Source organism: Botrytis deweyae, assembly GCF_014898535.1.
Source record: "Botrytis deweyae strain B1 chromosome Unknown BDEW_023, whole genome shotgun sequence".
Lineage (NCBI taxonomy): Eukaryota > Fungi > Ascomycota > Leotiomycetes > Helotiales > Sclerotiniaceae > Botrytis > Botrytis deweyae.
The window spans coordinates 59,293-84,716 of NW_024066230.1; the positions used below are offsets into that span (position 1 = coordinate 59,293).

General features: G+C 43.3%; 4 protein-coding genes across 4 annotated transcripts; 2 read left to right on the forward strand and 2 right to left on the reverse strand.

Annotated features, from left to right (window-relative positions):
• The first annotated feature begins 60 nt into the window (after positions 1–60).
• Positions 61–985, forward strand: EAE98_008576 (uncharacterized protein). Its single transcript, XM_038956199.1, has 3 exons — positions 61–318; positions 372–420; positions 539–985. The coding sequence occupies exons 1-3, from the start codon at positions 262–264 to the stop codon at positions 751–753; spliced, it is 321 nt and encodes a 106-aa protein (XP_038807280.1). The 5' UTR covers positions 61–261; the 3' UTR covers positions 754–985.
• On the reverse strand, positions 986–3,636 carry EAE98_008577 (uncharacterized protein). Its single transcript, XM_038956200.1, has 8 exons — positions 3,491–3,636; positions 3,028–3,403; positions 2,898–2,969; positions 2,726–2,849; positions 2,505–2,675; positions 2,191–2,457; positions 2,026–2,143; positions 986–1,979 (listed from the first exon to the last, which is right to left on the reverse strand). The coding sequence occupies exons 1-8, from the start codon at positions 3,555–3,557 to the stop codon at positions 1,054–1,056; spliced, it is 2,121 nt and encodes a 706-aa protein (XP_038807281.1). The 5' UTR covers positions 3,558–3,636; the 3' UTR covers positions 986–1,053.
• Positions 3,637–6,240: 2,604 nt separating this feature from the next.
• EAE98_008578 (uncharacterized protein) lies at positions 6,241–8,296 on the forward strand (the record flags this gene model as incomplete). The annotated part of the gene is made up of 6 exons (XM_038956201.1): positions 6,241–6,329; positions 6,389–6,658; positions 6,705–6,842; positions 7,003–8,018; positions 8,076–8,201; positions 8,250–8,296. The coding sequence occupies 6 exons, from the start codon at positions 6,241–6,243 to the stop codon at positions 8,294–8,296; spliced, it is 1,686 nt and encodes a 561-aa protein (XP_038807282.1).
• Positions 8,297–14,314: 6,018 nt separating this feature from the next.
• On the reverse strand, positions 14,315–16,217 carry EAE98_008579 (uncharacterized protein; the record flags this gene model as incomplete). The annotated part of the gene is made up of 3 exons (XM_038956202.1): positions 14,315–15,001; positions 15,916–15,956; positions 16,175–16,217. The coding sequence occupies 3 exons, from the start codon at positions 16,215–16,217 to the stop codon at positions 14,315–14,317; spliced, it is 771 nt and encodes a 256-aa protein (XP_038807283.1).
• Positions 16,218–25,424: the final 9,207 nt, after the last annotated feature.

Consider the following 25,424-nt stretch of genomic DNA (forward strand, 5'->3'; position numbering starts at 1 on the left):
CAGGTACTTGCTCCGTACGGGTATTCGAAACAAAAAGTTCCGCTTCCATTGGTGGTGCATCGTTCCACTTCTTCCCTTCCCTTAACCTCAATTTCTATCATATTCATCTTCACATCATAATCTTCTTGTGTATAGTTGAATTCCCCTTCTTTGAATCATCAATTAAACAAGACTTAGAAATCGCAGCTATTCTCACTGTTGAACGGACTCGAGGAAATACACGGTCAAACTACGAGAAACAGACAGCAATAAGGGGTAACAATGTCTATGTTCGCATCTACATTTCGATGGCTGCAGAGGAAGAGATATCAATATGAGGTATTTGCGCTCGTCAATAGCCAAACAGAATAGATTCTGACACATTTGAGCAGGTCACATTCTCATTGTACATGTTGACACCCACAGAGAAATTTATATTTAGTATGTCTTTTAACCTCTCGACCGGCAGCCTCTTATTCTTATTCCATTGGTTGCATTTGTCCACCCCTTCTCGAGTCTTCAACTAAAATGCACGTGTGGCTAACATCTTGATCTGCAGATTCGTTCCTCTTTCTCTTCTTTAGCATGATCATTATTGCCATGACACTTTATCTCCCACAGCACATCACATTTCTTACCAACCGCGCCTGGTTCTACTACAACGGAGACGAGTCCGCCAAGTCTGCCCTTACATCTGCGAGTCCGGTCATAGAAGCAGTGGCCAAGGAAACTATTGCAAAAGCTGTCGCGGTTGGAGTTGGAAAGGAATTATGATTTTGGACTTTCACGCAAGGAACGTATATACTGGGGGCCGTGTACCAATATCAACGATGGGATGTGAGAAACGAGAAAACGCGGCGGTGACGACTGGATTTATTTTGTTTTCGTACGGGAGTTAATGATTGCGATGGGATAGATCGGATGAACATACACCTAGCATTGTTGTAATACTTAATCATGAGACGGGCATGGGATTTGAATAGATATTTTGTTTTGGAAGTTGCTATGTATGTCTTAATGCTGGTACTCTATGAGGTCGTTGTAAAACGTGCATTGCATTCTTCTTGGTGGGTCCTATGCGGAATTTTGTCTGGCAGCCATGAGATGCTTCATAGTGTTGTACATCAATTCTCCAGCCCCAGGGAAACCTTTGCGCTCCAGATATCTCAAGACACCCAATCTATAGTCTTGCCACGATACAGACAACCCACCGTCTTCTTGAAGCTTCCTCAAAGAAACTTGTGTCACTGGTCCAGCGTGTCTTACGTCAATTTTATCTTCGGCTTGGTCCTCTAATTCCCTCACATATGCAATGGCAAGATGACATGTTGCTGGCGAGTACGAGATACTGAATAGGGAGTTAAGTGAAAGCGATTTTTCTAGCTTGCCAACGTAAACGGCCAAAACTCCCATCGTCTGCTCTGGGAGTAAACAGCCAAGTGCATTCACATCTGCTGTGAGGAAAGCCCGTGATCTCCACAAACAATTGCAGATATCCATTAGAAAACCATTAAAGCGATTGACATATTCCTTGGGATATGACTGATTGCCAAGTGCATTCGAACCCGTGCGTGAGGCCATGGCCATCTCAAGAGATTTCTTGTATAGGGCCAGGATGTTGCAAATGCGGGAGATGATCGATAAATTGGAGCTGAAGAAGAGTGTGTAAACAATTTGAGGCGGGGGAATAGCTATTCGGACTTTAGATGTTATAGCTGGGTGAGATATGAGGAATGCATTCGCTTCGTAAAACTCAAGAATATTTGAGTAAGTTGAAACACTCGAAGACTGTTGCAGAATTGTGACGACCAGCTGATTGGCGTGATTCACCAGCGCGGCTAGGTCTGTACCATGGTTTGTTGAGGTTGAAGTCTCCGAGAGTATGTTGAGATTCCACTGGCCGAGCAAAGCTTTGTAGAATTTGAGGAGAGCAAGCTGCGACTCGTGAGTACCATCTATAACTGCATCTTCAACTAGAGAGAATATACTCTGGTAAAGGTCTACTGCTTGGTCAGTCTTGAACATATTGTGCGATTTGTGGCATACCGTCAAAGGAACCAATGGGAGTATAGCTTAACAACTTTAAGATTACATCACGGTTTGTGATACCGTTCCAAAAAGGTAGCAGGGATTCCAAATACGAGAAGCATGCCGAAGGCAGTATCTAATATGTGTTAGTAGAGCGAAGCAATATCTTGTGATCCAACAGACCTTGGTGTATCTAGTGTATTGAAGTATAAGTTCGAGCATATCTGCTGTCTGCGTCTCGGAGGACCGACCATTCTCTAAATGATCTTCGAAAAAAGCCAGAAGCCAATAATCTATGCGTTGCAGCGTAGTCTCCGAAGACCTGAGATGCAGCAACTTCTGAAGCAAAGGGTTATGAATACTAGCCACTAATTGGTTTGGGAGCTCGATCTTCTCAAGCTTTTGGACAAACTCATTCACATCTCCTACTTCCTCTAGTGTGATTGAAGTCTTGTAACTGGTTAGAACTGATCGTAAGCTTTGAAACGAGCACTTACATCTTGGGCATACGATGTATGTACTTCAGGTAAAAACCCGTGCTTTCTCTCTTTGGTAGTCTTTCGGGATATACGGAAATTTTGATGAGTAGAAACAAGCTTGTCCTCTATCTTCTGAAGATGATCTTCTTGGATTATGCCGAGCCTTTCCCGCCACTCACGATTTGGATGCTAATAATATTAAAACATGAGGTATGAATAAAAAATTGGCGAGAACTAACCATAAACACTGAAGCTCTCCCGGAAGTCACGTCACCTACGATGACCTCGGGATAGTAATCTTTGTATACCCTCATAAGTCCTACCAGAGCTGGATCGTGACCCGCTTTTCTTGTCCATTGCATTCTGAAGGAAAATTAGCAGAGCTTTGTACAATGTCTTGCTCTAACATACAATGCCTGTATCCTAAATGGTCGAACGTGTTTTCGGCGAGTGATGAGGGACAACACGTGACACAACTGTGACCTTGCGAATGTTAGCCGCGATGCCATAGTCTAGAAATCTAGGTATAGATAGACAGTACCTGAGGGCAATAGTATCAAGCAAATTGAACAGTACAGCATAAAGTTGTGACAAAATCTTTGGATTCTCCAAAACATCATAGACCAGGACTATCCATTTCAACAATGCGGCTTGAGCTGCATAAGAGGGTTTGGCCTTTCCATGGCCCAGAGCTCCCACTACTTTGATGACTACTGCATCTGGAACTTTGCTCGCCGGATAAAGATGCTTGATCAAGTTCCCAACACTTCCTTGATCGAGCTCGTTGGGCAGAGTGAGGATGTCAATAAGCTTTTCCAGCGACGCATTAGATAGCCCTTCTCCATACGCTCTCGAGCATAGCCTATCCACGTGGCTTGAAACCTTTACCGACCGTTGCTTGGCGGGAATACGTGATGCTATATTGATTGTCAGTATTTTTCTTCGTTATCAGAAATCTATGGTAGGTAATGGTTGTGGTCGCGTAAGACGCGTTTGGATCTTACCGTTTTCCAAATCATCAAGAATATCATCAACATCAATATTGTATTCGATCCCAGAAGGACTCTCCATAGCTTGTCAATATCTGGATTGGCACGATGTAGGTATAGTCTTATGATTGTTCGTAAAGTTTTATTGTCGGACTTCAGTTCAGAAGTCCAAATGTTGTGTGTATATTTTTGACGTTCTTGCTTCTTGGAAGGGAATCAAAGAAGGGATGAATATTACCCGACTTGCTATTCCAAAATTTCTTTTCAAATAAATTATCATTATACTTTCGAATTTATCTACATACATAGATATATATATGCATTGTACATTTAAGTCACTGTTCTACATACTTATGGATACCCTTTTTATCAATCATATTCCGTCAATCAAGAACATGACGGATAGAACTGGGTACAGATCGAATAGTATTAATTGGTAGTTTGTTCCGTATATATACATATTCGACACTTCCCCTCGAGGGTTTATTAAATACAGAATATTCCTATGTCTATACCATATAGATTAATATTCTACATCATCATCATTTCGAGAGATTATATTATGCAAATAATAAAGCTGGAAAGGGAAGTAGTACGTAAATACAGGATTAGCATTACTCGATGTATATGTATGTAGATGGATACTTGGTACTTCCCATTGGGTATTGACTATGCAGGCATTCCAAGATATTTCTACATATGTATATTTCGAACATCTGGAGCAATAGAAAGAATCCAAATCCATAAATCCAACCACCTACGGTATCTAGGCATATTCAAAATCGCCCTCATCGTTTCGTCTTTGGTTCCTGTGTAACCATAAAATATGCGCGAAACCCAATAGATGGCATATCCCTGACGACTCCTTTCGCGTTCCTCAGTGACCGCCTCAACCTCGAAATTATCACCCATTCGCGTCCTGCGCTTCTTTTACCCATATCTATGAATATCAACATTCAAACAGATCTTCCACATTGGATGATTGGAAATGTCTCCTGTCCTACCTCAAAGACGCCAATGTCATTGGTACTTGGACCGTTGAGCCTGCACATCCAGGCAAATCTTATCCCAATCTAGCTATGATTACAATTCATACGACATCCCTTGATACTGGGCGAGACTTCTCTGCCATACCCTTTCAGTCTTCGGGCTTTAAGCTCTCGGTGTATACTGTTGTTATTACATCGAGGGTGAAGTCATTTCCCTTTGCTGGGAAATTGCACCACATACTCAAGAAAGCTTCGTATGGGTATGGTCAAAAAGAACAACCCCTGCTGGTATCTGAGAGAACAGAATTGACGGAGCCACGCATGAAATTCGTGCCAGCAGATGAATGCACTCTTTGGCAGTCGATCGTTTGAAATCTGCAACTCCGTCCTGGTGCAAGGGGGGTGGAGTGAATGACAAGCATGTGTTGGTGTTGTACAGGTTTACTCCTTCGGAGAGCCCGCGAGAAGCAGGTGGAAGCAACTCAACCCCCGAGTACTTCTTTTTTTAACGCAGATGCATTACGAATTTCTACTTGTGAGCAGAAGGCTCCTGAGTGTCAACTTGCTGCGCTGGTAGAGTGGCCCCGGACCTCGTTTGTTGTTCTTGAATTTCCGCATTGTACCGCATCCTGCTGGAGCATATGATGTATAGACGCCAGATCTATACATAGCCCATGGAAAACTCTTTGTCTTGCCAGGCTTGGCTATGCCTCTGCTTTCGGTATGCGAACGATTTTATGAAATTCAGTCAATCGTCGATTTGGGCGAGAACATGGCGTTGAACTAAGCAACGGATTTTCGTCTTGGTATTCATCTTCATGTTCCAGCTGGAAGCTAGGATGGAAAGATTGAATGCATGTACAAACTTGGCTGACCTCCCTGGTCTTAGTTTACCCTCCTTGACATGCAATGCAGGCACAAGCCCTGATCACACACTAAGCATGCCCTGAGTCTAAGCTGCCAAAAAACTTATACCTGCGAAATACAAGACGAGGAACAATTCAGATGCTCTTCGGCAGTTCAACAGCCGGAAGAAATATGACCTGAATTACGGGAGAAGAATTTTGGAATCTTTCAATAGATTCTGGTTACTGAAGCATTTACAACATCTTCGGATTATCGTTAACATTTGCTCTACATTGGTAGTTTTGGTGCATCGCATTAATTCTTGTGGTTGCGGCTACGATTCCCTCTGCCAAATAAATTGGTAAATGTTGATAGTCGTTCCAAAGCTTCCATAGTATTAAGAGATGCACCGCGTATTGCCTCATTGGTAACAAAAGACCTCGTTTTGAGGCCCCAATGAATCAACCTTTCATTTATAGTGTGGTTTTGCTCTTCAGCCCAGCACGCGGATGACCCGGTTCGTGCGCCGCCTGCAAGGTTTATGGAGGGGAGGGGGGTCACACCAATTCGTCTTCATCCTATGATATCTCGTTTCTACGCTCGATCGACTAGTTTATCCCTTCTTAACAGGCGGCAGGGTATGGAACCCACACTCTTTTCGCATTGGCGGCAATCTAATTCGGTCAGAGTCAAAGAGAACGGTGTATTTGTGTACTTGTGTAAAAGTGGACTTTCGTCTGTTACTTGATCTTTGAACAATTTTAATACTATGTTATCACCTTACAGGGAAATAACCGAAGATTAGGGATGTGATCAAGCAAGCCATAGAAACGCTGAGCAACCAAGCTGTCGGTACACGCCTTCCTATATCTTCTTCTCCAGCCTTTGGCCGTCACAATCTTGGAAACTTGAGGTAGTTTTGAAACGCTAATGAAAGGTCAAAATGTTGATTTCAAAACAGGTCTCAGCTGCGCTATGTCGTCCTCACTTGCGGCATCAGGAAATATTACAGAATCAATGTATACACCTTCACCTTTAGTTACAACATAATTGCAGCGGGCAATCTAACTGTATGTAGCGACACTGACGAAGATTTCACCTCTGCCTCATCAGATATATCAGAAGATCAATCAGATCAAGGAAATACCTCAGCTACGATATTGAGAGATTCGGCGGATTTCTTGTCGAAAATACGATCGCTTCGCGAATCAGACGTCCTGGTACTTCTAACTCCAATTGTAGTGCCGATCAGTCAAGACATTACAGACACCAGTGATCCCTTTGAGTGTTTGGGACGGGCTCTGGCCAAGAGACACGCCAAAGTCCGGCATATCCCCTATACACGAAGGTAATTGGAATATCCGAATTGGCAAGGTCAACACTGATCAGCATAGAAACGGCATTACTTCAACTCATTTAGGTTTCATAAAAAGAAGCCATGTCATTATACTTTGTTTCGTGGATCATCCCGAACATCATCATCAGTTCGAAATCGCAGAAGTCCTCTTTGCAGTCAGCGATCACAAGCCTTGGTATGCTTAACATAGTATTTTATGTCATTTTCCTGGAAATCATACTTTGATTGATTGAAGGCTTTCCAAATATTTCCTACGTATTCCCACATACTGTCAATTCTTAATCCTCTTTGAGGTCTTTCTTTTGAACAACTACTAACTTATGGGCATATTTTAGCCTCATTATGGTATGCAGTGATCAAGTAATTAAGCAAGATTCGATTCCGTTCCCTACAGTCATCTTAACCTCCGGATATACACCAGAAGATATGGAAGCCGCAGCTGCAGTGATCTTTGGGGAGCGGGAATCCAGTCCTAATATAGGGATAAATAGTTCCGCGTCCGGTATGATGGAGGCAGCTCGACCCAAGCTCTGGGCCGTTGACCAATGGAATGAATCTAGAGATGTACCGAGTGTTCTCAAGCTCTGGAGTGACAATTTTGATGTCCGGTTCTCCATTGACGTTGAGGCATTCGTGTCTCTACTTCGTCGCCCAGGTTATGCAAAACATTATGTAGTGCGGGACCCAAGAACGAGCGAGGTTTTAGGTTTTTGTGCTACATATCTTTCGTACGTCGATCAAGAAGGCGAAAGACTCATCGCATCACTAGCGATTCTTGTCGTAGGAAAGACCTATCGACAACAGGGCATTGGTCTCAGTCTTCATAATCATGCTATTGCACAGTTCAGAGGCACACGAGGCGTCATTCGTCTTCACCTGGGGAGCATCTTTCCAAGGCTGTTGTACGGGCCACCTATTTCTTCATCCACAGAATTGACTGCGAATGATGAGTGGTTCCACCGAAGAGGCTGGATACTCAACAAGGAGTTAAGAGGTCAGGGACAACGCGTGTATGATCTGATTCTAGACTTTACCGAATGGAAATATCATCAAAATCAACGGCAAGAAAAATTTAAGTATCGGCAAAGTGTACAAGATGATATGGTCGAGGTACTTCGTTTGGTCGAGGAAGCATCTATTAAACAAGGTAATATGGGATGGTTCGATCAATACTTTGCTCTAATGAACGGACCCAACGTGAAAGACATTATCATATGTCTGGAAGGAGATCAGATCATTGCAACGGCACTCACATACACCCCATTCTGTGGCAGCTCCATATCTTCTAATTTACCATGGGCAGGGCGGATTGGCCATGATGTTGGTGGAGTCACATGCATATGCGTTTCTCGTAAGTGATCTAAACTGCTTCACTAAAATAAATCTTTTAATGCTAATTGGTTCGAAGCACAGAGAAATGAGCCATTACGCCCGGAATTACTTGATGCTTGTATCAAAAAACTATACCAGCAAGGTATGAGGAGAATGTTCTATGACGGTGTAGCAAATGATGTAGACGAACTAAAACAACTAGGTGAGTGTCACTTTTATTCACATACCTGGTAAGCGACTGACTTTTCAGGTTTTGAGGAATGGGCAAAGTACCGCGACGTTTGGAAGGACGCTTAAGTAAATGGACTAGTCTACAAGACAAGGGTATTTAAACATTGACTTCATTCATTCCTACTGAGAAGTCCACTGAGGGTGCCATAAAGACTCTCCCTCCGTAGTGACGAGGGTTTAATTTCTTTGGCTTTCTCCCGTCAAGTTAAAGATAACATGAATAACAAGTATAGATCCGTGTTTTTATTACCCATAATCTTCAAAATATTATATCCGACACATTGGGCATGAAAAGGATGACACTAGCATGGACCTGCTGCAGATTATGAGCGTGTCATACACATGGGTGATAGGCGAGAGCTTGGATAAGCTATGGAACTATTTACTTTAGCGATCAAAGCAAAACTGTTACTCAGCTAGGTTCGTACTACAGTCAGGACGGAGGATAACATTATGGTAAGCACAATAATGCTCAATCTTAAAATTCGAGGCACAGGCTATTCAAAATCCAGAGACACTCTCCGCGCTTGGTATTCTAATATTAACCATGGTGGATCAATGAAGTTACAATTCAAGGACTTTCCAATATCGGCGGCCAAAAATTCTAGGTCACGTAGCACTAGTGCTTGCAACCTTTCTATCTGAAATTAGACTGCATGAACGGGGACATCGAAACATCGCACCAGGATTCAGAACTTGTGTAACACGTTCAGAACGCCACGTCTGCATGAGATCCCCACTAAAGCCGCTCAGGAAAGTTCTGTGGTTGATTAAACTAGCTATCTAGGTATACGACCTGCCGAAAAAAGTTGTGTGTGATACCACGTTAGTCAGACCTAGATGTACTTGATTAGCAAAAGTTAATTGTTACACCAGCTCCATCGCATCTACTGCTGCCTGACGGCTACGATACCTTAACAAAGAGCCTTCTTGATTTGAGCAGGTGCATAAGATGCGGCATAGACTTTGTTGACCGACATTTTACGGTCTTACCTTCTCTTCTGGATCTTGGATATGGCGTAAAATTCCAGAGATTATGACGATGATTCGCTATACCAACTGGTCTCAAGGCTCAATTTATGGTTACATGTCGGGCGAGGCATTCCGGCTTGTCACACGCAATCCTTCTGGAAATACATAACATCCATGTACAAATGTTGCGCCACTGAAATTAATTCTGCGCCGCAGATCGTCAATTCAGGTTATAGCCCCAGCTTCTCTTCAAGCTCAATGCTTATGTGAACATTTGTATGCATCGTCTCATACACGGAATCCCATTTTAAATATATATATAGTGGATCGCATTTCGAGAAAAATTTCTTCGCATCATTTCTCACTATCAGCCAGTCACGATGTTTCTTTCTTGGTGGGGCTGCATGTTTTGGTTTGAGACCCTCGCTGCCCCCCATGTCGTCCCTAGACAACGCTATTGTGGTTCGATGTTCGGTATGCCCAAGAATCTGAACTGTAAGCCTTGTGAGTAATTGATGCTTTGAGGAAGTTTTGATGCATATTGCCTCTAAGAAGATTAAACGCTGGTGAGTGCTCTTCTTGGGATATACTTGACTTGTTATTATTTGTATTTCATTTGCAAAGCACTTCAAATAACCATATAAGTGGCCAGTGTAAGATCCCAATTCAAACATCTCCACAATTTCGATTTGGTCTTACCATTTCCAAGTAGGAATATGATGCCGTCCGAAGAAGACAGGGCAAGTTTAACGCGCTAATATGCAGGCCTCTTTTGGCATTTGATTCTCGTGCAATCATACTCGGAGGAAATGACAAATAATAACCACCGCGGTAAATTCAATGTATCAGCTTTTAATTGAATCGAACTCCGTCCTCCTTAAATTCTCGCTTGTTTAGCTCCCGCGCTACGGTACGGACCGCCGTTAGTCTGTGCGTATAGCAATAGTTTCTGTCCGTGTATAAGATAGACAGAACACGGACCACTCTGTCTTCCTTATTCACTTTCTTCCATTCATCTTTTCTAGTTCTGTTGACTTGTGCTTTCAACTTTTTGATTTGGTACATGTCCACAAAGTCAAACCTGTCCTTTCACATTCCCACTTATGCTTATATTCGTATCCACTCACGCTCCGTCTACTCGAACCATTATCTCGATCTCTACTTCCACATATACCATTCTAAATGTTCAGATCCTCTATCGTGATCGTGAGGTCCCACTCATGCCCAGCCACGACCTTCCTAAATATCCATACAGCCCAACCGCAATGCAACCACAGCTCGCTGCCCCCCCATAAGCTAATGCGCTCCCCTTCTCCAGTCGCACATGTCACTCCATCTAATTTATGATCTCCTGGAGGGTTGTTAAGAAAAGTATTCATTCTTTCCGTTCGTTTGCTTCCATTTTTAATTTTGACCCCACAAATTGCTAGGCCAATTTTCGATATGAAAAGAATCCCGCATATCTCATACGGACCTTCGACGAAATTTATCCTGTGTTCTGCAAAGTATTTTTAAAGTTTCTTTCCGTGCGATGATCTATTCTATATTAAGGAAGGAATCTGTAATGATCGCTGTCTCCCAGACGTAGCTCGTCTGCAGGGATTTTTCAATGGTCCGGGCTGCATTATGGACCCGAAAAGCCGGCTCTGCTTTCCTCTTGAAGCTTCCATTGATTCTAATACTCTGAATATCACGAACATTCTAGACGAATTCAGCGTTTGTCGTAGCACAGTTGTCTCTAGTATATTCTCAAATCTAAACACAATCATTGTTGGAATATCACTCGGGTATTAAAATCTCCTATTCACGATGCTGACAACTCATCGTCTGTATCTGCTCAAATCCCCCGCAGCTACTCGAGCACAGAGATTCCTCGTATGGAGAGCAAGCTCAGTTTTGTGAATACAGCTGTAACCACCACCATTTGGATGTGAAACTAGCGAATCAATTCAGTACAGTGTCTTTCAAATCCATATATTAAGCATTCATTGTGCCGAGCGTAGCGCGCAAAGCCCAGCATACGGCCCGGTATAAGAGATTAAGACTCATAGATTCAATATATATGGATGAGACTTTATTGAGCCATCCCCTGCTTCCTCTGGAATGTGCGAATCGAATATCAGCACTTGTCTATTTGAGTTTATGGAAAGTTGTATTGAAGCCCACAGGAGAGAATTCATTGCTTTCGCTATTTCATAATCATCTCTGCATCGTCTACCATCAGTCATACACCTAAATTTGCCATAGTATTGAGTTTGTGCAACTACGGCGAACTGTACCAATTATCATCATCTCGGGCCGGCCAGAACTATGAAACTGTATTCATTAAACTCTTTCACAGTTTGTTAATGTTCGTAAAGTCAATGAACACATCTGTTAATAAGTTTGAAACTGAAACCGAAAAGGAGAAAATGTCAGTAAGAAAGATGGCCGATTGGTAAAACTATCCGACTACCATCTTGAATATATGGGCCCTAAAGCAAGTTTTGCAACACTAGCTATTTTGCATTTAACAGCAGAGAACAGGCTTAAATGTTATTGTTCGCGTGTTGCAAAAGTCGAGATAAACGCCTTCAGTAGAATACCGACAAAGTACCGATGGCGTGGAGAGCATAGGTGTGGGTATTTGAGATGAGGATATTTGTAATGGCTGCATGGTAGCTTGGAGATTTCTTCATTGTAGATTCTACCAACAGTGTTTAAAAATGAACGGGGTATCGGAATGGATATGCCAGGCTAGATTACAAATTTTATTTCACAAAGATATGTTAGTCGATTGCCTCCTTATGCCTGATAGTTGCAGTGTACACTGTCATCCTCTATCAACATTTTCACCTGTTAATACTATTGAACTTGGTGACCAGATTATTTTCTCCATTGTAAATTATCAATCTTCGTGCTTATTTCTAACGCAATCACTTTGCTGATCCTTTTTGAGAGCAATTCTCAGCAATCGACGAGTCATTTCCAAACTCAAGGAGAAAATAACCGAGAACCACAGCGCACGAGAAGGCCAGGCTTTTACTGCCCTTGAAACATCTTGCAATCGATGCCGCGGAGTGCAGAAGGATGATGTCAAAGAGAAATGAATAATCAGCCATGATAACGAAGAAAATGAAGAGACGGCAATTATTCCGCTGTTGCCGGTCCCCATGAGTGTTACTGGAGAGTTGAGTTTCTTTGACTGAAATACATTGACGAATATATCTAGAGTCTAGATCAACCCATCCGCCGAGAGTAAGCACCTAATACCCTTCTAAAAGATCAATCATCTATGTTCCATTCTAACCTCTCCATCCCATCAACTTCGAGCCTCTGCAAAAGCCAAATTTCGAACACGTCGTGTTCCCACAAGCACAGGAAACACCTTACTATCGAAAGTCGGCACACAATCAGAATATGACGATATAGATATCTTAGAACCTCTTGCCCATCGAGCTCGCCTGTCTCCAAGCCAGAACATCATCCTACCACCATGCCGTGCTTTCTATCTCTTATAGAGACATTCCGCTAGAATCGATATCCTTACCATACCTCCACCATCGAACTATTTCACCTCCACCATTCTTCCTACTACAACTCTATACATATATACTCATCCCACCTCCCGCGCAATCTCCAATCCCTTATCACGACCTCTCTACTCCTCAATTTCCCAGTATCCTAACCTCATCACTCTACCCCTCAGTAGCAATTGGCAATTCTAACCATTCGAACTCGAGCTTTTGTTTCGAGCTCAATTTCCATCTCCATCTCTATCTCCATCTCCATCTCCATCTCTATCTCCATTTCCATCTCTATCTCCATCTCCATTTCCATCTCCATTTTCATCTCCATTTTCATCTCCATTTCCATCTCTATTTCCATCTCTACCTCCATCTCCATCTCTATCTCCATCTCCATCTCAATCCCACCACAAACCCAATCCCACCACAAACCCAATCCCACCACAAACACCCTTTCCCAGAACCGAACGCTGGATCTCACTAATTAGGAAATTAGTATTTTTCAGGAACGCGCCGTTATACCAAGAAAGACTCACTGGATATATACCAATTCTGTGAATGACAGCAAGAGAATTACGGAGTGTGTTCAACTCCCGGAGAAGGTCAATCTCACCACAAACCCTCCACTACTCTATCAACATCCATTATACTCCCAGTATCAAAACTCGAAACCCGCACTATCTATCTCTACAGTCCAGTTCATACAACACCACACCACACCACACCCAAAAACCCAAAGGATAAATTTCCATCATCCTCAACCCGACAAGCAAGAAAAGCACAAAGAACAAAGAACATAGAAAAAGCGCACAAGAAAAGAATATATTCCATAGACAGACAGACAGACCAAACACACATACAATCCACAAGATTCTCCATCCTTCAGACCAGCAGTTCAGCCATTCAGCAGTTCAGCCATACAATACAATACAATACAATACAATACAGTCAAGTCAAGTCAGTCAATACATCAATACCACCTAAAACTCAAAACCCAAAGCGCGATATTTCCTGAATCATCGATTTATATACCTACCTACCTACCTACCTACCTACCTACCTACCTACCTACCTACCTACCTACCTACCTACACAGTCTCCCACACAATTCAAATACATACAATTTTTCAAATGTAGGATGGATGGATTTATAATTCATGATTCTCACTAGGTAGGTACTTCCAGATAGGTATTGAGAGATTTTTTCACATCTGATTGTTTCATTTGGGGATCGATGAGTGTGGGGGTGAGTTGGGGAGATATGGATTATAGGGATGGGGAAGGGAAGGAGAAGAGAGGGGTTATGATGTGTGATGAATAGGTATGGTATGTGATGATAAGTGACTAGCCGATCCATGTATTTGATAGAAGTGAAGTAAGTATTTATTAAACATGATACAAATTGTAGGATGGTGAATGAATGGGAAAAGGAGTTCAAGGTACGATACAGATATTACAGCAAGGAGGGACGAACAGCACGTGGGCAATAATCAATGGTATGGATGAAAGAGATTTTGATAGAAAGACATTTATTCCGTGATACATGATCGATGATCGATTTCGTTTACCATCATCATCACCATCACCATCACCATCACCATCACCATCATGCTTGTTCAGCAGAAACCTCAACCCACTTCTCCACCTCTCCAAAGCTATTCACAAGAACCTGCCCCTCCCTCTCCTCCGCAGTAACCTCCGCGTTCCCCTCTCTAACCACCACGAAACTCTTCATTCCAGCTTCCCTTGCGGCTCTCACCTCCTTGATGTTATCGCTCAAAAACAACCACTCGCCCACCTCACCCAACGCATTGTTCGCCTGGGCAATCTTCTCATAACTTGCCATATCCTGTTTCAGCCCCGCATTAACGGTATCCCAATACCCGCCTTCAAGCTCTCTCCCATCATCTCCTTCGAGCCCATTCCAAATGCAACTCCTCAAGTCCCCTTCAGTCGTATATCTCCACAACAACTTCTGCGCGGCCACGCTCCCACTACTGTAGATACAAATATTCGCCCCGTTGTCTCTCCACTTCTTCATCGTTGGGTATACATCTGAGAAAAGTGGGCACTTCAATTCGCCCGATTCATAACCACGAAGCCAGAGATATCCTTGAAGGGATTTAAGGTATGGGATCTTGAGATCCTGAGCCATGAGATCGCGGACATGGGAAAGGAGTGCGTCAGGGGTAGAGGCGTGTTCAGGCGGAAAGGCAGAGCGATAAGGGAGGAAGGATGGAGAGTCCCATTGAGTGGAGAGTGTTTCTGGTAGAGCTGCGAGAGCGTATGGGAACTGATGGGGAGGTCAGTAATTGAGCATTGCTGTCTACATTCGTGGCAATAGGTGATGTGGAAAGTTTCCTGCCAGATGAGCTAATCGACAAACGCATTGATACATAGAAATACATGTTTCAAATGTATCGGGTACCGGCATGCTAATGGCGGGGTAAAGCCAGTATCATGTATATGAGTGGGACTCCGGATTCAGGGGGGCTGGGAGCTTGCTTTGCAGTAAAACAAAACGAAACAGAACGCTGATACTATGGAGTGAGATTATTGATGGGACACGGTGCAACCAACCCATCATACATAGATAGGCACCTATGGGAGTTTGGCTCTTCCCCGCAAATGATATGAGCGCTGATCTGTACATTGGATTGACCATACACATCCGTTGAGAACGTGGCAGACGACCATTTGCATTAGTGTCACTCCATTCTCTCCTCAACGTAGATACCATCACACTTGCGATTCAATTCACCTATCTCTTCTTCTACTACCACTATCCTCTGGTTTAACGTCAATGTTGCAAGTAATGACGATCCTCCCCGTTGCCATCCCAACCAATGATAGCGGGGTAGAAGCATTGAAAGACAGAGCACTGGTAACACGACAGCTCATCACAAGTCTCACATGACTATGCACAAATCAAATTTCCTGCCCCCAAGATATTTGTATGCCGGAGCTTACGTAGTACAACAGTTTTCCGCAGTTGTGTAAAGATGTAAAGGCAATCTCATCGAGACAGTGATTGATCATCGCAATCCGAACCGTTGAATTTGACTGGTAACTAGACCAACAAGGTAACTACTTGTTTCGCGTAAAGCGCATCGCAAGAGAGAAGGGAAAGAATATGCGACTCATGACTTAATGCATAGACTACTGTAAGATTGACCAGTAGGAATAGCAAGGAAATAGTCGACCTACCAAGATATCCTTGACGAAAGAAATCGGACACACCGTGCCCTCTGCAGAAGAAGAATGAATCCATCAGCCTTTTCCATCACATATTCATTTCCTCCCCAAGCTTACTTCACCACCATCTTCCAAACTCACCCACGTGATCCATTGCAATCCGAAGATTCCATTCCCGAGAAAAATTCTGCGGACGGGTGATGTATAGAAAAGCAGGAACGGGAACAAATAGGAACCGTAAATCCCCGAGTGAAAATTTTTCATCACTCACCGATATCCAACAATACCACCTTAACTTGTGGTTTGCCTTCCATTTTATCAAGTTGGGAATCCTTCCAGATGAAATTCCTCTCTTTCCCTCGATACAGTATTGAAAAAAAATCAGCCCCGAGGTCGAAGAGAGATAGCGGTGAACTCTCGCGAGCTTCTTTCGTAATCTTGGATGGATGGTGACTTGGTAAGGACTTAGGCAATGCGTGGATGCGCGCTGGCAAAGATCGACCCTAGACTACCAAGTCTACTTGCTAGGAATCGCACGTTCCGTTCTTTATGCACGAGGGTGGAAGGGTGGAAGGGTGGAAGGGTCGAGGATGAATTTGGGAATCTGATTCGTCAATACGGTGCGTTTGACTTCCCACCCGTCCTGCTTGAATCCCTCAGGCCAAAACTCTTGGCTCGTAAATCGTATGGATGAATTCAGGCTGTTCATGCAAGATGCAAGCTTATGCTGCAATAATCAGGAAAAGCTCTGTGGGCGAAGGCTCCATGCAGTTAGTAAACGGGGATTTTCGGCAAAGAGATTTGGCCTTTGGACTTTGGAGATAGGACCACGATATGATATGGGATAAGTAGCATGCATGTACGTAGGTACGCGGAACGTGTTCTGTGTTTTGTTGATAATGTTCCGGATTTGGCAGTGAGCATAGGGAAAATGAGGAGTAAAATAAAACAATCACCTTTTTTTATTAAAATTATGATGGCGGTGAAGATATCATCAATTGCGAAGGAATGGCCTTCCTGTCCTGTCTCTCGTGAATGGCCAGAGACCAAGACGACCGACCTATTCTGAAATTTTGCAATTGATCACATTCACATCTTGGTTTTGAACTGAGTGTTGGATACACCCCCCACTTACCAAAAACGATCAAAGATGGTGGGCGGTGGGCGGTGGGTGTGAATCGATCAACTCCACTCAATAATCATTACTTAATGTTTGATTCATGATCAGTTTCATACAATCCAATTGATCCGTTCAAAATTCACGAAAGAGCAAGTTTCAACGAGCAAAAAACAAAAAACAAATTCTGGCCGCGGTTCATTCAAAAGCACATTTGTTAATCATTCATTCGTAGCTGCATACGCTTTTGGGACTAAATAAAGTATGGGAAATCATGTCCGTCCTACCCAGGGACTCACTCTCACGTTGGAGGCATGGCATGTACACATCCTTAGTTTCCCATGATGCATGATGCATGCTAGAGAGGTACATATGTATGGGACGAGTGACAGTGAAGATTGCTATCTAGACCCATCTTGGAGCTTCAAGTGTGTCGATAAAGCTATGGTGGACTCTAAAGTGGTAGATAGGAATCGATACGATTAGTTGATGGTGATGATGTTATATTTGGATAGGTACGTATCCACGAAGAGATATGCATGGCTTGGTTGGGGGCCACTCTGACGATGGGATATATGTCAAGGAGGTATCAGAAGATATCGACGGTGGGATTTTGATCTGAAGGGCGAGAGTCAGGTAGGACTCTGGCAGTGATAGCTCCGCGGTATGGGAAAGGGGGGCAAGGATAGACTCAGCAGAGAGACAAGTAATATAGACTGTTCTCCGAGATATAGGTGTGCGTACAGTGTCAGTCTAGGTATATTTGCTTCTCTCGTAGCCAACATTCTCATCTTGAAGGATTCCAAGGTTCTCTCCAGAAGAAATTTCATCATCTTCACACTCAAGTGCCCCTCACCGCTGCTTGCTCCCTCAGAACAAAGGCGGCTTGAGATTATCGTGATGACAGGTACCGTCTTACTTTCATCCATCTCTCCAATGCTACTACTGTACCTTCATCTCTTTCTCTGGATTCTGGAAGCGGTATCCATATGCCGCTATTGGCGCAATCTGTGGGGTAGATGAGGAACACTGGGACAGACTAGAAAAGGATGATGTGATGCGATGCGACGCGATGGGGATAATGGTGAAAAGGTCGCGTGTTTACTGGGGGGGGGAGGGGGTTGAAGCAGTGGGAACCCACAAAGTCAACATACTCCGTACATCGTACATTTTATTCTGTGGGGGCGATAAGCAATGCGTGGTAGCGATAATGATAAAGATAATGAATGACCTCGGGACACCAAATTGTTGAATTGTTTCTTTCCTATCTGAGCTGAATTGAGAGCTTTATGACGTTTCCACATGGGGAATGGAGTCAGTCATTCAGTAATGAAATATGAAATATGAAGTATGAAGCTTCGATTTTTGAGTTTTCCATTTCATCACAGCACGTACGTACTCGAGGAGAGATAAGAAGGAGGCTTGCTTGGCTTGCTGGGCTTGCTGGGCTTTCTCTGTTGATATCATAATACATCATCCAGCCATGAACTATGAATATCATGTATCTTACATTCATGTATCGTAGAGTAGGTATCTTTGTATCTATCCAATGACTCCCGTCCAGCCAATAAATCCCCAAGACATGTAATCAATATCCTCAATCACATAATTACCGCCCAGTTGTTTCAAAGCATGTATGTAGCATTTCACACAAATTAAATGTTTCAATCCCAAATGAAAATCCAATCATCGGACTCCCTTTTCCGCAGGCTCTCGTTCGAAAGCTGATGAAGCATCACCATACGCGAGATTTCCAGTGTGGATTTCTGTTTCGCGGAAGAAATATCAAAAGGAAGATGAGTCTATCAAAGTAGATCATACTATATCTGAGGGAGAGTTTCGGGGGGTTTTTTGAATGGCATGGCATGGCATGACATGACATGACATTCCCAATGAACGACAGCTTCCCTAGTGAGTAGTGACTAGTTAGCTATGGAGACATCGGCGGAAAGGGTCGTCGATCATACGTCTCATGAAGCCAACGGTCATTCATTTCGTGCAGGACTCTTGGGGAAGCAGCACTGCACAGGGCGCTCGATGTACGAATCGGCACGTCTGGAATGGGAAGGCGGGTGAGGGTGCAGGGAAATGACTTAATCTTTCATGATGGGGAGGTTAAATGAAGATGTGCCTTTTCCCACAAAACGCAAAGGATAATAGATTGAATGATGCTGTCAATCTCGAGGACAGATTGTATTTACTATTTACGCGGTGGATAGCTCCGGAGACAGATGGTTGAGTTGTGACTAGATTCCCAATTGAAACCATTGGTCTCTTCCCATTCAAAGACTCGATACCTAGGTAGTCATACATACATAGTAGGTAATAGACAGACATAAATCAAGTCACCTCACAGAGCCATTCTGAAGTCAAAGGAACCAAAAGCATCCCAGCTAATCGCCCTGTACTCCGTACGACCCATCAAATTACCCCACGACGACAAGAATGATGTGTATGAATCTACTTGTGACATCCCTACATACATGCTCACATACATACTCAGGGTAGCGTAGCCGTGCTTCACCATATAATGAGATCTGTAACTTTCCTGCGAATAATGGTGAAGAGGTACCGCCCAGAAACATACATATTCGGAATACAGGACGGCTGGCTGGGGAAACAAGAAGAGTACGTGTATCAAATGATATGCGATGCACCAAACATCCGAAATATGGAGTAGGTAGGGAACGAGGTAACCTTACAGCAGTATGGTACGTACATAAGCGCGAGTTTCAAGATCAACGAATTCCCAGTGGGTGAACGCGAGGATCTTCAAACGAGAGGGTTTAGCAAGCAATCTTCTGTGGATTTTTCGAGTCTGCTGATTTGCTTGGAGAGTCATGCCGATTCAATTGTGGTGAGAAAGAATGGATCTGTCTGGTCTGGTCTGTCTTTGATGCAAACGATCCCATCTTCTCACAAGTCTTGAATTGGTCTCATCAGAATCAGAATCAGGACGGGGCAGTCAATGGAAATGGAAGAATGTGTGAGCGGAGACCTCCGTAAATATTGAAAAACATTACGACCTACCTAGGAGGTAGGTATGCAACAATCACAGAGGCCAATCCATCCGTAGTACCAAGATGTCGTCTGGTGCTTCATCTGCTCAGCAATGGGGTGACTTTTCCACATCATTACGACAAAATCGCCCCCTTTGTCGAACGTGATGAGGGTTGAAAGCAACATCGGAATGTCCTACCAGCTAAATTAAGAAGTGCGCACCTTGCAAGTTACCTCGAGAGGTCAAACGAGGTAGTTGGGTGCAGACTGCAGTAATGGAAAAGCATGTCACTGGTTTAGAAAGTGTACGTGTGTATGTAATATGTAACATGTATACGTGTAACATCATATCAGCTCATATCATCTCATATCAAATGATTTGATGTGATTGACCATTTGCCATGATCTACCGGATGATGAAAGAAAACAAGAGGCTGGGCCAAACCAAGTTCTTTCGCCTCTTTAATAACGTTTTCAATCGGGGTTTCCTTGATGGCAATAAGGACAGCAGCAACCACAACGACAAAAACCACAACAACCACCGTGGCCTAAATAATTCTTTGTCCTTCCAAAATCCAAATAGATGGTCACACGACCTTTCACCTCAGGAACGTACTAGGCATGTCAAACCCTTTTGGGGAATATCGGAAGCAGCGGTATCTTACCGTAAAGGGATCAGAAATCATTTGGAGGCTTGGTTCGTCGTCTGTCTGACAGTGACGGGTTATCTAACTTGTTACTAAGCTAAGCTCCTCTCCTCCATGGAATGGATCTAAGTTGTCTGGAATCTGGATTATGTGTCCTGTACTCTGTTTGTTTGTTTCTTGCTTTGTGAAATTACGATGAATCACTCAGAGGATTGCGAGTTTCGTATGTACTGACTTATGTGTTCTCATCTCATGATTTTCATTACTGTTTTGAGCCAATGGACAGGCGAGAAACGCCCAAATCGGGTTGTGTCATTCCAACACGAGTACATTGTACGGCTACCGTCAGTTGTCTTGTAGCCTTGTAGGTATCTAATAAGTCAAGTCATCATATCAATCTTGATGACTGATAATATGTATCCTTGTAGCGTAGTTATCTCCGAAGTCATTGATCAATTCCTTCGAGAATCCTCAACGAATTTGAGAATATATGTCATCTGGCTTCATCCATGAGAGTCCAGACGTTCAAGTAGAAAACGTGTTTAAATTTAGCTTCGCTATTGCCGACACAGCCTTCTCGAACCTCAACACACACCTTTAGAGCCTTCAGAGTAGTGAGAGACGGACTCCGGAGTTACATAAGAGATCGACTACAGGCTTTGTAGCATACCTGCCTACCTGCCTACCTACCTAGCATTGAATTGGAGTGAATGGGAACAGCCAAGGCACTCGCCATATTCGTCATTCTCTAGCCAAAGGCCGACCTCTAATCTATCCATTAATGCCACTCTAGAACCACCAATGGTAACGGTATTTTCCCCAGCTTGAGGGCGTAAAGATAGATGGACAGATGGGTAGCATTTGAGAGCGCCAAAGAAGGCACAGTAAAAGGCGGTAAAGTCCCTCTCTTTGACTGCAATGCTACCAAAGTATTGGTCTAGCTATGCTGTGACCTGAGATGGTGTGTATGGTGAGCGTGGGATGGTGTGAGCAGACGACGGTAATGCAATGCATGCATTTCTTAGGGGCGTGCATAAAGGTAAGATTAGTTATTCATGGGCTTTGGGTGAGGTTAAGATTAGCAGCCAATTGTATGTTCATGAGGCGTTCCAAGGAAGGAACCCGATAGAATCATGTAAGAGCAGCAGGATGTTAGTGATGAGATGTCTCCAATGATCTTCGAATGATTGGATCAGTGTGATCACTCTTGGTGTAGAATTCACAACCTTGAGCCTCTTTGGGTATGTGGTGGCTGATGACCGTCGCTGCTGCTTTCCATCGATTCTTTGTTGGAACTTGGAACCCTGGAATGTCAAGGATTTGGTTTCCTTTGAAACTCCTTTGAGCGATCGATCATCAATGTTATACCGGAGACGGACAAGTAGGGCATTCTTAAAAAAGAAGGCTTGTTATCATATTATTCACCGAAAGGCGTGTCTTGAAAGAACACCAGAGAGTGAGAGCATGAAAGGGTGGGGTGTGAATCGAATGAATGACTGGCTAATAATTAGACTTGGGAAAGCTTGGGAGGCTTGAGCAATGAGCGTGTGTACACATCCATCCGATTCCCATGGAAAATCTGGGGTGAAGTGTTTGTTTCCCCTCCTCATCATTTCTTTATTGATATCAAATGATAAGAGAGTAGAGGTATAGGTACATACCAGACAGATCGTTTGGATCCAATCAGAAGTGAAGAGTAAAAATGATGACAGGAATATCAATTGATAGATATATGTAGATGCATTGCAACCTTTTGATTTACCTTTGATTTACCTAGTATTTGATATTATTACCCATACTCCCTCCTCCGTACAGACTCCAGAGTCACTTCATTCGATCCTCCCTTCTACTTCCTTTCCTCACTTCACTCCACTTCATTCCTCATCTCACCTCGCCTCGCCTCGCCTCCTCTCCTGTCAGTCATCTCACACATTGCTTGTACCGTTGGAAATCTTGGTCACTTGAGCACCTTTTCCGAATGTGCTAGAAAATTCAAGAACCCAAGTGATTCAATTAGTTTTCAAACCTTCACCCTGGAACCTCGCGAACCTTTCTTTGATTTACAATCATCAATTCATAATAGTCGTCGCGGTCACCAAGCCTATTTCGAACATTGGGTTTCGTTTGGACTTGGAACTTATTTAGTTTATCGGTGGCCCTTCCCTTCCCTTCCCTTCCCTTTTCTTCCCGACGTCAAGCTCAAGCATCCGGGTCTCTATCTTCAACACTACTTGACACATTATCTCGCACAAACCCATCTCGTACCAATCCATCTCGTACAAACCTATCTCGTACAAGATTCCCTAAACGTGTACTATACCGGACCGGTACTCATATCACATATTATCAACCGAGAAAAAGATCTGCGACGGTTTCCCTATAATCACTTGCCGCGGATTCTTACATACAGCAAAGGAAGGACAACAAGTTCGTGCAGGACCGACAGAGACCATAATCCACGGAGAGATACTTTTTGTGGTGGTACAAGTCAATATTGTTTTACCATTATTTACGACCCAATTCATGAACGACTACGAATAATTACGAATAATTACGAACAATATATATATCCATCTACACAGACATACAGACAGACATACAGACATACGAGATTAATACCTAGGTACACTTGTTACCTCTCTATCGACGACTCACGAATTCACTCCGTACTAATTCACATACGGACCTAGTGATTAGTACTCTACTTGTCTATCTACACATTCACATTCACATTCACATTCACATCCAAATCCAGATCCACATCCACATCCACATCCATATCCAGATCCACATCCATATTTATATCTATCCATATCTACAACTACAACTACAACTACACTCACACCCATACTCCTTCATACTCCCACTCCCACTCAACAAAATAGACCTTCAACCTTATCACCACGACTCTCGCCCAATCACTTGACAACTGTGAAACCTCAAGATCCTTCTTTTGCCAGCCGTTCTCTGACTTTGAATACTTTGTGAGAGTTGCGTGTGTCCATCCATACCTCAATCTTCCACTCTAAAGATCCATAGGTACAAGTGACAACTCCAAGCTGAACTCCCTCGGATCCAAAAGCCACATCTACGCCCAATCGGGTTCTAGCCCCAAGTTTATTTATTTATTCATCTCTCTCTTTCTTTATCTCTCCAACCTGCAACAACAAGGTTCCTTCATTTTCCATTCCTTGGAGACCCCTGGCAGGAAACAGACACTTATTAGACACCTCATCTCGATATCCCTACACCCCACTCCACTCACTCCAAAAACCGGCCTTTGCTTTCGCTTACGCTTCCCTTCGACTCATCCTACTTACTTACTCTTCTTCGCCTTTCCACCTGCCGACTCATCCACCTCATACACCTTCAACTCCACATATGTGCGTACGATAATACTGGCTACAATCATCGTCGTTCGCAGTTAACTTCCTCCCTTCCCCCCCCCCCTTCCTCTCTTTTACCTCTTCTCCTCTTTCTACACTTTCGACTTCACAACTCATCAACATTCAATCCCGACCGAGAGACCCTTTCCAACTCTTGACGAACCCTCTACCATCTTCTCTCCCTTTCCATCGCCCATTCCTTTGATAAAGCTCCAACCACCGTCACTTGTCTCGTTCTGCGTCACACTGCTTGCTACCACGGCAACAACTACATTCCCGAACATTCACAAGGCTTTGCAGATCCCGTTGTAATCACCAACTTCATCAAAGGTCAACTGCATTCTTCCACCTCTTGAGCAATCATCCTCTCCTGATTTTCTTCCCAACGAACTCCTATTGTCGTCAACCTACAATTTCGAACATTGGCAGAAGAAGAGTCATATCTTCTACTTCCTTGTTCTACAAACAACCCACAGTAAACACATGAGTTCCAAGTCAACATTGAAGCGTTTATCACGATAGCCAACTTGATCATCTCCGATCTGTGATACACACGCCGCCAAAGTCTTCCACTGCAAGATCATTCGCTCCAGAACTGTGCAAGTCATCGATCACATCTGCTCTACCAAAGCATCACATCACTCCATCTCGATATTGCATAATTGATTGACTTCAATTGTGTGATTGCTTTCTCGATTCGACCCACCAAATCGACATCACACCTCAACTCACCCACACGTACGTCAAGTCGTACTCCTCGAGGAACCTTCGAAACCTCAGACACTCGTTCTATCAACGTCTGACTCCTATGTCAGCATAACGATTTTCAACTCTTTCCTTATTCTATTTTATTACCAGACTTCAAGTCTCTCTTCTTTGTCCCATTTAACGAACAACTTCAATAAATCTCTTTTGTCAAAGCGTATTCGAAATACCCCTATGAGCCTCTGAACACCCTACTTCTACGATCCGGAGTTATTCACCAGTTATCATTTTCTTTTTTTCGGCGGTTAGGATACATTTATATAGCGTTGCGAGTTTGTTTTATTGCCCATACACCTTTTATCGCCTTGCCTCATTCAGATCGAACTACAACCTCACTTATTCACTCCGACAATCATCAAGAGCATAGCTCTCCTTGTGCCACCATCAACTTTGTTTAGAGAAGACAAAAGCTTTTACGAATTCCACTTGTATCTCTCGATTCTTTACCTCTCAGGGCCCAAAAACATTTCGGTTGTAACAGTATTCAAAGCTGCACTTTTGTTTTTAAGTTTATTTATTTAATTTGCACACTTCACTCCTATTCGACCTTCACACTTCTTTCTTCACTCACATCACACTTCACTACTTCAACTCTTCATCATCACA

Excerpts from the sequence above, each read along its gene's own strand:
- EAE98_008576 (XM_038956199.1), top strand. The coding sequence starts at position 262 with ATGTCTATGTTCGCATCTACATTTCGATGGCTGCAGAGGAAGAGATAT. Across the intron at positions 319-371 it reads GGAAGAGATATCAATATGAG|GTCACATTCTCATTGTACAT; the intron begins GTATTTGCGCTC and ends ACATTTGAGCAG. Across the intron at positions 421-538 it reads CACAGAGAAATTTATATTTA|ATTCGTTCCTCTTTCTCTTC; the intron begins GTATGTCTTTTA and ends CTTGATCTGCAG.
- EAE98_008577 (XM_038956200.1), bottom strand. The coding sequence starts at position 3,557 with ATGGAGAGTCCTTCTGGGATCGAATACAATATTGATGTTGATGATATT. Across the intron at positions 3,404-3,490 it reads TCTTGATGATTTGGAAAACG|CATCACGTATTCCCGCCAAG; the intron begins GTAAGATCCAAA and ends CAATCAATATAG. Across the intron at positions 2,144-2,190 it reads AATACACTAGATACACCAAG|ATACTGCCTTCGGCATGCTT; the intron begins GTCTGTTGGATC and ends AACACATATTAG.